At 30.6% G+C, this 17,608-nt stretch overlaps 1 protein-coding gene across 2 annotated transcripts; it reads left to right on the forward strand.

Moving 5' to 3' along the window:
• The first annotated feature begins 1,220 nt into the window (after positions 1-1,220).
• On the forward strand, positions 1,221-10,667 carry LOC108772599 (uncharacterized). Of its 2 annotated transcripts, XM_018538167.1 has the most exons (5): positions 1,221-1,253; positions 1,341-1,433; positions 1,943-2,058; positions 3,381-4,935; positions 5,642-10,667. In XM_018538167.1, the coding sequence occupies exons 4-5, from the start codon at positions 3,381-3,383 to the stop codon at positions 10,633-10,635; spliced, it is 6,549 nt and encodes a 2,182-aa protein (XP_018393669.1). In that variant the 5' UTR covers positions 1,221-1,253; positions 1,341-1,433; positions 1,943-2,058; the 3' UTR covers positions 10,636-10,667. The 2 variants fall into 2 exon arrangements, with proteins under 2 accessions (XP_018393669.1, XP_018393670.1); XM_018538168.1 differs by lacking the exon at positions 1,943-2,058 and having other exon boundaries at positions 1,227-1,253.
• The last annotated feature ends 6,941 nt before the right edge of the window (positions 10,668-17,608 follow it).

A 17,608-nucleotide genomic window follows, 5' to 3' on the forward strand; every position in this document is an offset into this window, starting at 1 on the left:
ATATATATATATAGAAGTCTATAGTAGATGATTATCAGATACTATTAAAATTATTTGTGTCATTTTACCTTCGTCGTTTATTAGACGTAAAATAAGAATAGACTAATACAATTAGCGCCAATAACGTTTTTTCTGAACGTTATAGAAGTGTCGACTATAGTGTGGTTAATGTGGAGTACTCCAAACTCTTAAAATTTTTCTGTGTGTGGAATTTCACACTTGGAAATCCGAAGAATATAAAAATTATTAAAAAAACATAAAAAATAACAGGACTACGAGCTATAAATTAATTATTATAAATAATGAAGGAAAAGTTTCAATTTAAAACATAAGAATTTAATGACATATTATGTGAAAACGAAATAACATATGAGATAAATAAACAATAAAGGCAAACGTTTCGATCCCTATCGGGTCATTATCAATGCCATAGTATATAAAATTATTTAGAGAACAAAAAACATATATGATATTGACATAATAAATATTGACGCATATAAAATAAAAAGATGTAATAACTAATAAAACGCATATCGTCGGCTTGTAAAACGTGTCAAAAATTATTCTTTACAAGTATGAATATCAAAAAGGTTTCTGATCGATGAAAAAGAAAACGGTAAATAGTTATTATAGTAACGCATAATTTTGTCCGCGTAAATTAAAAATTATAAAATAACAAGGCTCAAACATGACCCGATAGAGATCGAAACGTTTGCCTTTATTGTTTATTTATGTCATATGTTATTTCGTTTTCACATCATATGTCATTAAATTCTTGTTTTAAATTGAAACTTTTCCTTCATTATTTATAATAATTAATTTATGGCTCGTAGTCCTGTTATTTTTGATGTTTTTTTGAATTTGTTGAGCCTTGTTATTTTATAATTTATAAAAATTATTTTACTTGATGAAATAATTTATTATTTAATATTTCATTAAAAATGAAACCTGATTAAACTAAATATGAAAAGTCGTATACTTACACATATATATAGGCTATGTTCCAAAATTGACTGCCAGTACTGAAAATCTATAGTTTACGTCACGAAAAATAGGTTTTCACTGTTTTCAGTACTGGTAGTCAATTTTGGAACACACCTTAATAGATCGTAAAAAGAATTTCAAAAAATCTTGATTTTAAAAAGGATCAAAGTTGATCACGTGATCAATGATGTGTCATACCGGTCATATCTGTACGCAGTAACCGACCAGCACAGAACGTGGATGTGATTGCCTGCAGTGACTGTATAAAGGTAGTTGATTCCCGTGTTGAGGAAAGTGATTACATCACAATTTTTCAACGATACATATAACATATAAATAATTTGTCTCACGATTAGTCATATCAACATAACAAAAGCGACGAATGTGTAGAAAGCGTCGGAGCAGCAAATGAACGACGACGAAACATCTGCGCATTTCAGAGGAATGAGGTATGTACATACGTATGCCATAGATATATTCAGTTGTAATTAAAGTTGCAATTGATTGCAATTGAGCAACAGTACATGACAGTGAAGCCGGCATGATCGAAAGGAAACAACCCCGTAGAGGACAACGTATTGATACGTATCATGTTTTTCGAGTCGTCTTTCTAAATCTAACCTAACTCTAACCTCCTCCAACCGTCCAACGTGGTAGGAGTACTTAAATATGGAGTCTGTTTTTTCTGTGGCTGCGTTTGGAATTAGTGTACACTTTTAGAACTTAAATTGAAACAGGCATATGTTTGATATTGATATTGAAAACAAGAAAGAGAATTCTGGTGCAGGAACAGAAAATAGACTAGTAATCATTAATTCATTCAGAAAGTTTAGTCATACTAATTGTAAGATTGAATTGACTCCGAAAACGATTTATGAAGCCGGAGGCACGATTTGTCGCGAACGACAAAGGAATTTAGAAAATTCCAAAGCTTATCGCGTTGCTCTTTATGTCGTAGATGGAATGTGTGAGAAAACAGGAAAATTCACTACGCTGGATAAAGTAACCTGAACTAACCTCAACTGACTACGATGTATACGTCGATTGACGTCGATTATTGAGTAGTTTGAGGAAGTGAGTAAAGGGAGTAGCAGTTTCTCTCTTAATTTATTTCACTTTTGATTTGCGCAGCGTGCTTTTCTACTAACTTTTGAGAATAAAAATTTGGAGATTTATCAATTTGATAACAATATGCGAGCTAATACAGTAGTGAATAATGTATGACTGGCGAATGAATTCTTTAGCGTAATTTTAGTATGCTTTTCTTTTAGAGGACACACTCGACACAAACATCGTTCTATCTTTATCATTTGTTGAATGTCAAAGATAGAACGATGTTTGTATTGAGTGTGTACTTTAAAAGGAAAGCATACTTAATTAATTTTTGTCAATTGGTAGGTTATAAAACTAAGAGAAAGTAGCAAACATGAGCCAAAATGCTTCCAGTATTAGAAGTATAGGTCTGTTTTTTAGGGTGCTGTTTTATTTGAGCGTTTTTTACGTATGACAAATGTGTATAGGATAGAGAGGTCCTTGGATCTCTCTATCGTATAGCCAATCAACAGATTTGAAAAATTTGTTGTACGGAAAAAATACACAAATAAAAAGTTAGACTTATTCATTAGAACTTTCTTTCATCACATATCAAATATATTACTTTAAGATATTACATTAGTTGAGTAAAGATAACAGACCTTGTATTGTAGCATAGCTTGGAATTTTTCATTTTTATTTAAACAAAGCATCTCTTTTAAATGCATCTATTTCAATCTATTATAACATACAATTTGTTGACATCTGTTGTATGTATAGAGTTGTAATAAAAAGTTTATATTGTAGCGATATTGAATGATAAATGCTTTTACACATAATGTTATTCATTTTTATACAAGTATGTAATTATACTTTCAGCTATTTCAGTCTATTAATATTTTGTCAAATATTTCATTAAAAGACTGATTAATTCAGATTGTCAACTTACACGAAATTGTCATTACTAATAAAATATTTGTAAAATCTTTACATTAATAATTAGAATAGGTTAATTAATATATGTAACAATACATTACATTCTGTATAAAAGTAATTTATTCTATTTAGATACAAAAAAGGTTTTCGAGTAAATACTGTTAAATTCGATAAGATTTATTCAAAAATATTAAGTTATACAAAAAACTATTCAATTTAAATTTTATTTGAGCATATGGATCTTTCTTTGTCTCTTCCTGTTTGAAAATAATATTTTATTTGTTGTGTATATAAGAAATAAAATTCTATGTTTATATAATAAAAATTGTTATGTTCAGTAATTAAAAAAAAAATTTTATTACACTTTGTACAAGTTATTCTGTATATTTTAACAAGTTTCATAATCCATATTATTAAATAAATTACAGATGGATAAAAACTTGGACGAAAAACTGTTGGAAGTAATACCAAGTTGTAGTACTTCTACGAATTCAAATGTGACGGGAACAAGAGACGGAAACAAACAGAACCTAATACAAGAGAAAGATTCCAATAGTATCTTAACTAAAGATATTTCAGTGAAGCTTACGCGTTTATCAAATACAAAAAAAAAAAGAATACGTAAGAGAAGAAATAGATGGAGATATGGCCTACTAGAAACAAGGTTTTATAAAAAAAATATAATTCGTTCTTCTAAGTCTTCGAGTTATCAGCAATCATTTCAAAATATAAAACCTATTACAAGAGCTATATCGTCAGAAGGAAATGAACAAATAGATACATACTTGCATATTCAATCATATCAAAAAGAATTGTGTGAAAATGCTCAGCAGAATGAGCAAAGAATAAGTAATACGGCACAAAACAAGACTGAACATTTTAATTTATCAACATGTGAGACACAGAAAGAAGATTTGCATGTCGATATAACTCATGCATGTGCTCGTACTTTACCATATAAATATTATCGGAAAAACATTACACCTAGGAATATGAGCGCAATAAATTGCAATTCTTTAGCTACACAATCATCAAGTATAAAGGAAACAGATCAGAGTTTGCATAGCAACAATTCTAACCTTAGTAACCATTTATCTCACACAAAAGCAGTGAACAGACTGATTCGTTTAAGATTGAAGCTTATGGCTGAAAAAATAAAAAAAAAGCTGAATAAATTTAAAAGGCTAAGAATATATAAAAGCTCGTCTGACAGTGAAACAGAAGAATTGCATTTACCAAGCAAGAAACGTCGGAAAATATTATTATCGGAATCTGATAATGAAAATGAAATTATAAGTAATACGACAGTAAATGAAGACAATAATTGTAATAAATCTCATTTATCTCCTGAAAAGATTGAAACAGAAAAAATATGTATTGACTCTCCAGCGAAAATTATTTTAACCAAATTGGAAGAAATGAAAGATGAAGATGTTGTTAAATGGCGAAAGAGCACAATAAAGCATTCGGATATTGCATCTGAATCAATAGAAGAACAATTGGATCGACAGAAGCTGTCGCAAAATTTTATAGCTTCAGAATCTCATGACAAATTGATTTTACCAATAGAAGATAAATTCTTGGAAACACAAGATATTCCTGAGAATTCTCCATTAATCAATAGTTGCATTGATACACATTTATCAAGATCAAAATTAAATAAACTACGGAAGAAATATAAACTGTTCAAGAAACCTAAAATTCTGCTAATAAAACTGGATACTTTACAGTATTCTTCTAAAAATGGAAGATATTCGGCGATCAAAGTCGAATATTTAATGAAGAAATATCTAAACTTTGTGATAAATTCTATTTACAAAAATAAATCTGAATTAACGATGTATAAAAACATGTGCTTAGAAAGCAGAATGGGTGCAAATATCACTTGTATAAAAGATCATAGTATAAGTTCTAGTTTATCTGGAGGACAAAATGTAAACGAAAACCCTAAATTATGCTTTAGCGAAGAAAATTCAATAAAAGGTACGACTTTTTCTTCAAAAAAATCTTACTTAATTTTATCTTTTTATAATTTTTAAATTAAGAAAAATTGACCTATTTTTGATCAAACCGAGTGCTTAATAATACCAATATGTAAATTTTTGCAAATACATTTTTTTTCTTCAACTTTGTAAACTCCGATTCGGTTTGTTACGAAGGGATAATCACTAGCTGAAATATTGTCACATTGATTCCATGATTTCATATAATTTTTTTACAATTAATGTAAATTTTTTTTATTTATTACAAATAATTGTCTTCACTACATTTTGGTAAAATAAACGATTTTATTTAATATTACACAATGATTTTTCATGATTGCATATGTAATTATTTGATTATACATGAGAGTTTCATATCATATTATAAATTCGTGTACAAATTTTATGATTTTAGGCCCACGATTACATTATGTGATTACCCTTTCAATTTGTTGACTTAAAACCCAATCTCAAATTTTGAAGCTAAAACATCTCGATTTGCGTATTGGTATTATTAAGCATTAAAATACACTTCAACTAAAAATATTATTAATTCTCTTATAATTGATTTATTCTCATTAATCTAAAATTTTGATAATCTAAGGGGTAATCACATAATGTAATCGTTGAACAATGTCCTCGAAATCATAAAATTTGTATACGAATTTATAATAATTAACATGATTTTATTTTAATTTTTATTACAGACGTTCTGACCACAGAAAACAGCGACAAAAATGCTCTATCTCAGATCTGTCAAGAGCCCATTCAAAATCATTGTAAAACTTTATCGCCAAGGGCATCCGAAAAGAACAGTACTTCGTCAAAGGAACGTTTAGAAATATGGCGAAACGCGTTTCGTACAGTAACGACGTCGGAAAAATCACAAGATATAATCGCTTCTACGTCGAAATCACCACCAAAAATATTTTCCTTTTTGAGAAACTTGTCGAAGGAATCGGTGAATGCGGAAAGCGAGAGTGTCACTTTGGCTTCCACATCGTCTTCCATGAAACATACAACATCGATCAGATCTATAAAACTCACTTCGCCGAAGAAACAGACAAACACTTCAACAAAGCCGACAGAATGTAATATATCCAAACCCGAGTCATCCATCAGCAGTGAAAATCTTCTATGTGACACAAATGATAAAACAATCTTTAGAAGTGATTTTACTCAATCTAAGGACGGTACTGTTTCTAAAAGTCTGTGTAAAAACGCAAAAGAGACAGACGTTATTACATTTAACGCTTCTTTAAAATCAGACAAAAAGATATTGGAGACGTCACCAAAATTGTGTAAGAAAACAACCAATCTTGAATCAACTAATGATAAATCAATAAAGTCAAAAACTTTGGAAAATTGCAGCGTTGAACAATTATTTCAAAGAAAACAAAAGGAAGAAGAGACACCTCAAAAGTGCGTTACGTGTGGCACGTCATTTAAGAATTACAATTTGTTGTTGAAACATTTGGCTTCTTGTTTTTATACAACACTAAATATGGATTCTAATTCTACTTATGCATCAAAATGCATAAAATCCTCACTTTTAGAGATTATAAACAAGGAACAAAATTTAGAAAACTCGAAACCGTCCACATCGAAACAGCAATGTTCTTCAGTTAACGGAGAAAGTAGCTCACGTCAATTTGATAAATCCGTTGTTAATTCCGATATGAAAATTCTATCCTCTTCTTCCTCCTTATCATCATTGAAAGCCATTAAAATGCGCCGTCGACCAATCAAGATGTCAAAAAATAAAATGGAAGCTAGGTCAGTTATAAAGTCGACATCTTGTCAGAATTTTTCAAGTAGTGCGAAAATTCCAGAATCCAATAATGTTAAATGCAGTAGTTCGACGAACATTCAAAGAAAACAAATAATATGCAAGATTTGTTCAAAGTCCTTTGATACCAATCAAGAACTTTTTGAAGATATGGCGAAACATATGGCTAATGATTTCCAGAGTATGCAAACTATGATCGAAAATTACATTACTTCTACGCAAGAATCTAACAAAACTAATGATCAAGTCTCCAATGATATAGTGGAAAATTCGGTAGAAGCCATGAAAGAAGTCGAAATGGTTGAAAATAATATCAATGAGCCAAAGAAGAATCTGCCAGAAAATACAAACAAATCGAATGCGGAGAATCTTGTGAGCTCAAAAATATCACAGCAGAAGACCAAAAAAAGAAACAAAATTTCGAAGTTATCGGTGACAGATACTGTAGAGCAAGATGCAAAAGAACAGTCGATGCCTGTAACGAATAATATCGAACAAGAAGCTAGCAAGACGCAATGTGCGGAGAAAGAAAACGTATGTGACGCTGAATTATCTTCAGAACTTCAAAGTTCACCAAAGAAATCTTTCTCTATTTGTAAGTGCCATAAGCCCAAAAACGAAACAAATAAGACGATGAGATCGAACATTCACATCGAAATAGTTTTATTGTGCACCACTTGCCACACAATATTTCGACGCTTGGAATGCTTCGAGATGCACTGTATGAGGTCTGTGGATAGCACGCTCTGTAATAAAAATCGACTACAAGGTAGGAAGTCGAAGTTGCTCTGTGTTAGGTGTCAACAGACGTCGAACTCTCTCGAGGACTTATTACAACATTTAAAGATGCATTCTCGACTTGATCGCACAGGCACGGTGACATTTTCCTGCAGCATATGCAAAGTTATCTTCTATAGTTTTGGAACGCTTTTCGAGAACCATTTCCAAAATCATGAGAAGAACTCGTTATTCCTAGCTAGCCGTCTCTCGTTTCCAAGGCCTTCGTACATCAGCTCAAAACTGATCAAGTTACCAACAACAGACGTATCGATAGAAAATCTTTATATGCAAGTAGCCGATTATGTGTGTCAAGACTGTAGAATGCCTTTTATCTACGAACAGGAACTGAAATCACATAAGACGGTTTGCGAAAGCGCCACCAACAGCGTCGAGCCTCGCTTCGGATTTTCGGATGGCAAGAGCACGACTTCGACCCTCAACAAAATACCAATCTCGCTAAAATGCGGATTTTGTAACAAGACGTTTTACAGCAGGATGTCCTTTGAGTTGCATTCATTGGAGCATACGCAGAAGCGAGAGTTACATTTGCATTATACTTGCGTAGCTGTTACCGCCGTAACGAAAGTATATATCTGCAAAGTATGCACAACCATGTGTCAATGTTTGCAGACTTTCACAGAGCATTGGCAAACTCACAGTGAGCTACGAGCGGAATATATATGCTCTATCTGCCGTAATTGTTTCCATAGTGTCGAGTTGTTTCAAAAACACGCGCTCGTGCACAGAAACAACAACGAGAAACAGCAGATACCGATCATATGCGAGGTAATCTATCACGACATCGATGATCAGAATTCCAACATAAATTCGCAAAAAGACACTACTATAAACGATTTACCTTATATGAATTTAAGTTGTTTTGATAATGAGCACAATTTTATTGGTAAATCTATGAATGATAAATCACAAGAATCACAAAAATCGACTTGTTTACTGTATGATCTTTTGGATAAGAATCAATCCACACAATCATTAGTATATTCCAATAAGGAAGCACAAGCAACTAGAAATGGCCCGCAGGTTCCGGTACAAATTTCTTCACACAATTCCCTCGTTGCAGTCACGCAATCAAAACCAAGCAGCAATGGTAACTCGGGAAATGTTGATGATGATTCAGATGAGGAGCTAACGATAGTGTTGTCGGAAAGTGAAGAAAGTTCAGTATCTAGCGGGATCAAAAAAAATGTTGACAATATACCTTCTACTCCGCAAGAAAACACGAAATCAACGACATCCGATTCTACCAATATTGATGGGCAAATACGAAATATCAACAATATGACTCCGATTATATCATCTGCTAAGACTTTGAACAACGTAAAAGAAAATACAAGTTCAAATGTCCGAGTTAGTGTTATAAATTTGATAGAATCCGAGAACACGCAGCTGAAGACAAATTCGAGCGTTTTGAAGGATAACAATACCCTTGGAAATTGTGTAGATTACCCAGTATCGTCAACAGCGAATTCTTCAAGTGAAAACTCCAAAAAATCGTTACCGAAGGATGCCATGAGTTCTGTGCCTAAGGCTTTCTTACGTGTGAAATCCTTAGCAGAGCTAACAAATACTCCACCGGAAGTGTCATCCTTATGTCAAATATGTGGCGTATTATTCGATTCTCAGCAAAAATTGACGACACATATGTTAACACACAACGGTAATTTGCTTTGCCAAAACAACAAAGTTCAGACAATTTCGTCCAGCAATGTACGAGTCTGGTCAACGAAACCGACGTTTAACTCTCAAGCAGTCATACCCACTCAAGATCGTTCCCTCCCTTCTACAATAACTCCATCCGTAACTGTGCATCCGAATACATCCACCCGAATAATCGCATCCAAACCTCAAGTGATCGGCGTACAATCATTGCATTCGGTCAGATATAACACAAACGTGGAAGTAACAAAACGGAAAGAATCGTTACGTCGAGAAGAAACGTGTGTGTCGTTAAACAATGTCGATGTTACTTCGCAGCAAATTTCGCAGGAGACGATCTATCATCAAAACTTGCCGCCTCTTATCAACTATTCATTAAACAAGACAATCCAATCTACCCAACAGCAGCAGAGTACTGACATCGTTCCTGTCAGACCGTTCTTACAAACTTATCAAAGACCTAAACTATTGCCACCATCATATTTGCAACAACAGCAACCGCAGCAATTGCCACAACAATCGCAGAAATTACAACAGCCACAAATGATGCATCAACAGAAACAACAGCAAATCCAACAACAGTTACAGCAGCCACAAATGATACATCAACAGAAACAACAGCAAATCCAACAACAGTTACAGCAATCACAAATGGTACATCAACAGAAACAACAGCAAATCCAACAACAGTTACAGCAGCCACAAATGGTACATCAACAGAAACAACAGCAAATCCAACAACAGTTACAGCAGCCACAACAACTGCAACCGACGCAACAACAGCCACAGCAACTGCATCAGCAATTGCAGCAGTCACAACAACTGCAACAGATGCAACAAGAGTCACAACGAATGCAACAGGTACAACAACTGCATCAGCAATCACAGCAGCCACAACAACGGCATCAAACGCAACAACAGCCACAGCAATTGCATCAGCAATCGCAGCAGCTGCAACAACAGTTACAACAACATTTACAGCAGCCACAACAACGACAACAAACGCAACAAAAGTCACAGCAACTGCATCAGCAATCTCAGCAGCTGCGACAACAGTTACAACAACATTTACAGTTGACGTTGCAATTACAACAGCAGCAACAACAACAACAGATGCAACAACAACAACAGATGCAACAACAACAACAGATGCAACAACAACAACAGCAGCAGCAACAATTGAATGCTGGCAATAATGTTATGCATTATATAATATCCAAGACAGATATGTCTTATCAATTGCAACCAACCAACCTAATACCAACGAGGGATAACGTTATGCTCGTGACCGTGAACACAATGCAGCGAGTCTCGGAGAACCCGGAACGCTACATCTGCTTATATTGTCCAGGCTTTGAGTGCGGTTCGGTACAGGAGTTTGCGTTGCACGAGAATTCATCGAAACACGAGGCCCGTAGCCATTACAACAGCATTGGTTATGTATCTCAAACATAAATTGGTGAAAATATATTTTTTAGAATGCTTACCAGGAGATGAATGATTATATTAAAAAACAGTCATTATTCGATGAAAATACACATTTATGTCATTTTAATTAACATTTGACATACTGATTGAAAGCAACTGATTTTTTGTGAACTTCCATTTTGCTAATTTGTAAATAAATGCATTTGCATTTAGACAGAGAGATATATCAGGATTGTCACAAGTCAGGGAAATGTTAGGGAATTAAAAAAATGCGTCAGAGAAGTCAGAAAAAGTCAGGGATTTAGCACACTTCTCAGGGAAAATAAAATAGCTGTAAATAAATTTATATTGCCTTGTTCCTCTATGATTGGTTTGGACTACCTTTTTTTTTTGGAATTCGTTTCCTGAAGAAAATGTGCATCTATGTTACACTGCTGGATCAACAGAATATTTAACATTTTCCGTATTACGATAAAACATTGCAAAATATGTATTATTCAAAGTCAGGAAAAATCTCAAAATTTTGTCAGTAAATCAGGAAAATGTCAGGAAATTTTGCGATTAAAAATTTGTGGCAACCCTGTATATCCTTATTATTTATCTAAATGATCGATTTTTCGGTAAATTTTGCAGATATGTGTGATTCTGTTATATAATTTAAATAATTTTCTCTTTGATTCAAATTTTTAACAAAATTTTTGTTTGTTTAATATTTAGTATTTTAGGCTAATATTACATTTGTCATATGAGAAAACATTTTAAGTATCTTGATTGGCTGCAAGAAAAAGAAGTTATCGGATCTCTCTCTATCTTGTAGCCAATCAATAAATTTCGAATTTTTGTCGTATAACAAATTTAATACCAGCCTTTAAGGGGATCCTAAAGTCGTCTATATTACCGACTAAACCATATCATTTTTTTGTATCGTAAATTTTTTTTTGTTATTTACAGATTCGAAAATTCTTTTACAGGATTAAAGTATACGAATTAATACGTACCTGTGAAGTAGAATCTATGCTGAAAACGATAAAGATTTCAAAATTAAGGTCTTTACCATTTCTTAGTTCAATATAGCGCTCCAGAACTGCACGTCGTAACATTTGTTTCATATAAAAGCTGTTCAATCTGTACTTAAAGAAATAGTAGTTTACAGACACGTAGTTTGCGTGAAGAGTCGAGTTCTTAGAATTAGACTTATAGACATTTTATCGCGACAAATTTATGATACGAAAATTGACAAGTAATGCGACTTCATGCATCATTGTCTGCATGAGATATTAATGTGATAGTATGTAAACGATATGTCGATGTGTTAAAAAACAGTTACATCTGGCAATTTTATTAGAGTTCGAGCTTTGCTTTAGGATCTCCTGAAAAATCAAGTAGTATATCAAGATATTCATTATATTAAGTTTTTTCTTGTAATAAATATCATTACGAAAAGAACTTTTTTTAAATATGATATTTGTTATTCTCATTAATTTGTTTAAGGTGCTTATATATTCTTTTCATGTTTTATTATTAGATAACAATTAGCAATTTATCACATGATTGTTTTTGTCGAAACATTTAATTGACTGTAACATTTTGCAACCTAATATAATTTAATATAAGAAGAATTTCTTGTCATTTTCATAGTTTTCATCGTTTGTGTAGTCTTTATCAGTTCTATATTGTATTTTATCGTACTTGTAATTAATTATATTATTCTTGCTAACTATATTTTTATTTAAACGTAACGTTTTAATGATATTTTGCAGTTGATCTTGTTCAAGATACGGGATAAACTTTTTTTTTAAATAAAGGATAATGTATAATATATATTTATACAGTGCATACATACCTATATCAAAATTCCATAAAAAGACATATAAAGATATATATTTTACCATATATTTTGTGTCATTAATTTATTATTTCCACCGTCATTATTAATCGACTGTTATTAAGTCTCCTGAGTAGTTAATGCTTTCAATGATAGCCATAATAAGATATAAATATATTTCACGGAAAAAAGTACTAGTATGATTGCTATTAACAAAAAATTAAATGTCCTCAAATGCTTAGCCCAGAAGCATGTAATTCAGAAACGATAAGAAACGTTTTTTATTTGTTTAAATTGATTGAGTAATACTGTTTACGTGATTAAATGCCAATAATGAATGAAGACTGTGTACGCATTTCCTATATTCAAATTCTATACCATTAAATTTAAACGCTCGTAGAAAATATGTAGGAATAGATAATAAATTTATATTATTAACAATTGTTTAATAAATGACGAATCATAAATATTACATTTTTAAAAAAGGATTAAATTTTTAAATTAATTTTTTTGTAACACCAGTACTACTAGCATAAAATTAATTACTTTGCTTTCACTTTTAATTCCTTAACAAAAGAGACATTGGTATTACTCCAAGATAAAACTTTACGTATATCTATATACTTTTTTAGAAAAAATAAATTCCGATTAAATGCATTATCACGGTTTAGTAATGCTGTTGTTATGTGAGCGAGTTTGATACTGTTGAGATTTTAATAATGCATTATATTAAATTTCCTTTCAACGTAATTTTTTTTATATTACTTTCAAAAAGATATTTCAAAATTTAGCGATAAATTATAAATAAAAGTTAAATATATAAATTTTTTGTCAATATTCATTTATTTCTTATGTTGTATCCTTTTTTCAGCTATTTCCAATTTTTTTTGTATTTTATAATTTAACAATAAGTTTGTTAAATTTATTATCGATTGCAATATTACATCAAATAATAACCTTGAATTAGGATTTTGCTTTATTTTAAAATTTATCTATTAATAAAATTTCATTTAATAATAACAATTAAAATTGTGTTTCTCTTTTATTTTCTAAAATGGAGTACGAAAGAAAAAAAGTAATTTTTTGTCATATTATAATTACAATATTTGATATAATGTCGTTTGTCACTCATATTGTGTAGAACTGTATATTATAATTATAATGGTACATATTTTTTACAAATTTTTTTGTCAATTATGATTTCAAAACGAATAGGATAATAAAAATAAGATGTATAATAGATTATAAAATAGTTGACTAAATTTTAACTATTGTGTTTTGTTCAGAGATCATTGTCAGTCCAGGTTATTATTATTTGTATAATATTAAGAAAAAGAATGTATATTGTAAACTTTTCAGGATAACTATTTACGCTAACTGTTAAATTTTTAACGATAGCATTTATCATTATTGTGAAATAATTTCAGTACATTATTCAAAATTTATCTAGTTGTGTAAAAGGTATTTCGCGATTATGCGAATGAATATTATTACATGATTTACACATATTTATGAAATGAAAAAAGATGATTGCGAATTTACCAATATACTTGTCTATAGTGTTTATTTTAACTGGAATAATGCAGTGATTCATAAAAATATTTATTTAATTATTCCGATCATATTTTAACAGAGATACATGATTCTTATATCGAGAGAAATGTATATTACACTCAATTGATTAGATTTTTACTGAAAAATGATAATTTATAAAGAACATACAATGATCATTTATAACACATATATTCATGCATTTATACTCTGAAGCTTCAATTAAATTTTTATTGTAATGTTAAAGTGATCTTAGTTCCTTCTTACAAATATATAATACACAGTATACATATTATATTGTAAAATTTTTTAGTGTAGACTTGTAAATACATAAATATCAAAATAATAATTTCGTATATTAATGCTATATAAAGCAATTCACGTTGTTGTCTTATTGAAAAAATAAAGTTCAACGAATAATTGAAAAAGTAAAAGTATAGTGTTATAACGCATTTGAGGCTTTTATGGGTATTATCTTCAATTATACCAGAAGGTTTGCGAGTTATCATCGTGTTGCTGTTCATTTTTAAAGCCAACGTTTTATGAACCATGCCTTTCACTTCATCAAGGCAAAGGGTGCACTGATGCAGTATCCTGATCAAGTGAATACCATCACGGCGATAACCCCCAAACCTTCTGGTATAATTGAATATAAAGTGTTATAATATGCTGTTACTCAAAGTATACATGTTTTTCAAAGTAAGGTTAATAATATTTCAAAGAACCCCGCACAAAACGTACGGAAAATGGGTACCGGCTAATTTGGCTGAACTTATAATATGTTATAGTTCTGGTCGCGTCCTGATCAAAAGTCTCCATGGGCACACTGTATGAGAAAGAGAAAGAGAGAGAGAGAGAGAGAGAGAGAGAGAGAGAGAGAGAGAGAGAGAGAGAAGAGAGAGAGAGAGAGAGAGAGAGAGAGTAATAGGTACGAAAATGTACCTTCAAGTATCATATGGAATTAGCCGTTTCGACAGAGTTTGATGTACAATAACTCAAAAACTGTTCATTTTTTTACTTCGTGCTCATGGAGACTTTTGATCAGAACGATCAGGACTACAACATATTATAAATTCAGCCAAATTAGTTGGAACCCATTTTCCGTATATTTTGTACGGGACTTTTTGTTTATGAAATGATCCTCGCTTATTTTTAATAATGTGCGTTAATCATATTTTTTTATATATCTGTCCTAGATGTATTATAATTGGAATCGTCTATAAATATAAAGTTTTAATATTTTAATTTATGAATTTTAACGAATTTTACGGAACCACATTAGGAAGATATCTTACGATATCTTGGAGACGACTTACATTTTAATTTAGGTCATTGATATTTTATATACGAAATAAAAATTAATTATATCGAAACTCAATAATAAGAAGAAAAACTGGACTATGACTATGTAATAAAAATATAAATCAGTTTGTTACACAAAATTCTAATTTCATTGTTATAATGAAGTCAATCGTGGTTCCGAATGAACAGAAATAAATTTCAAATATTTTATTAATGGAGGTATTTACATTGAATTTAACACCGATTATTTTTATTTTTGAAAATAAAGGTGTGCATTTACTCTTACGCAAATGAAATGTAATGTTTATACAATGTTACGTCCATTTGTTGAATTTTATACAAAAAAAATAATCAATTTTATCGTCGATACTGAGCGATAAAAACAGGGATTTTAATTTATACGAAGAACAGAAAAATTTAATGTACTATCTTAAGAATAAGATTCTAATAAAATTAAGACACGAATTTGATATATTAAATTCTTCTAATAGTTTCTCATTGTATTTGAAAACATTGTATTAAATAAGCAAAAATTGAACAAGACAGTTGAAAATATGTAAATAAATGAGATAACATAAAAATACGATTTTAAAGAATAAATGAACTATAAATAATACACTATTGTAAAACACATGTTTTTGCGTTCGTCTCCTTTATTCGGCACTTTGAGCGAAATCGTTCATTACAGCAATTATTACCCTATTCACTGCAATCATGACAAATACTGTGATAACATTAGAGACTATTATTAATGCGATTGACTTATTTACTATGATGAAAATATCTAAAACAAATATCAAATGAAATTCGGAAAAAAATCTCCGACCTTCATGAGATTTAGTAAAAATATCTTAAATGACAAACGAATATTATTCATGAAAAAATTTTTAATACGATTATTACTAATCGGATTCACGTTAGTTAAGATAAATATTTTAGTTGATAGCTCTTCACACATATTGTATTTTTTCGTTCGAAACGTTTCATATTTAGATGTGATATTAATAAATTTTTATTTGAATTAGAGCTCCTGTCAACTCCCTGCAATTATCTTAGTTTGTGACATTTGAGATATTTTTTACCAAATTTTGTAGAAATCGGAAAATTTTTCTGGAATTCATTGCAAATATCGGACGTTAATGCTTTTTCTTCTCTTGATCTTTTTTAATGCTAAACTCTTATATCAAGGCGAACTTATGTAACTAACTTGTACATTAGCTGACCGTATCCGCCAAAAAGATTCAAGGAATTGATCGTGCAATGATACAGTAAATCTCAGCTTTTTCAAAGCTCACATCTATTTATTGAATTATACTTTTGTGTAAAAAAATCTTATAAATTTTTAATGAGTCTCTTTTAAAATTTTCATCTTTCAGAAAAAAATCAATTTAAAAAGAATCAATTTTTGATAAATCACAGAAAGAATTAAATTCAATATCAAAACCGATTTCAACGGTTTAAAATTTCAATTTGTTCATAAATGAATTAACTGTTGCTACATTTATTATTACGAATAAATTTAAATGTAAATTTTTCTAGGCATTAATGTTTATGTTCCATATAATTAAAGAAATTACAAAATGTTTTGCACTAGATCTTCCTCAAGGCATATCGGCGCGGTCAGGCCAATGGTATTTTCTTTATCTTACGCTTTGGCACATAATTCACGTTGCACAATATATTGGTTACGTAATTTATCCGAAGATTGAATACACTTGTTATATATATATATATATATACTACTTATTAACAAATAGTATATCATGTAATATATATAGATATAAACGCACACATTACAAGAAGTATCTCTTACAAAAGCTCCGATGGTCGCATACGCACGTTCGAGGAAATGCAAATCTTCAGAGAAAATAGATACGTAATATATACAGATGGTTATATAAATACCACAATAATTACACGAACAAACATGAAGAATTATGGAAATGATAATTGAAACCTAAGTAGCAAAATAATATCAAAAGACGATATAGTAATTTCTAGTGGCATTTATTATACATTACCATGTCATCTTTTAACTTTCCTTTGCTTAGGACGTTTAAATATATGTATATATTTTTTTTTACGCGAATTTTACGTGGTAGAAGAAAATAAATTTTCAATGAAGTGATATAAGATATTTTATAAAGATTACTTTGCATTATATTAAAATTAATATTCTATCTATTTATATTTATGCTAATGATTATTGCAAGATAGTGTAATAATAGAATAGAAGAACACGTATCATGCGATCATCGAATCACGAATTATTCTACCTTAAAAGCTGAAGTACTATGCTATGAAGTACTTTCTGTCAGTTCT

Source organism: Cyphomyrmex costatus, unplaced genomic scaffold (genome assembly GCF_001594065.2).
Source record: "Cyphomyrmex costatus isolate MS0001 unplaced genomic scaffold, Ccosl1.0 scaffold192, whole genome shotgun sequence".
NCBI classification, from domain to species: domain Eukaryota; kingdom Metazoa; phylum Arthropoda; class Insecta; order Hymenoptera; family Formicidae; genus Cyphomyrmex; species Cyphomyrmex costatus.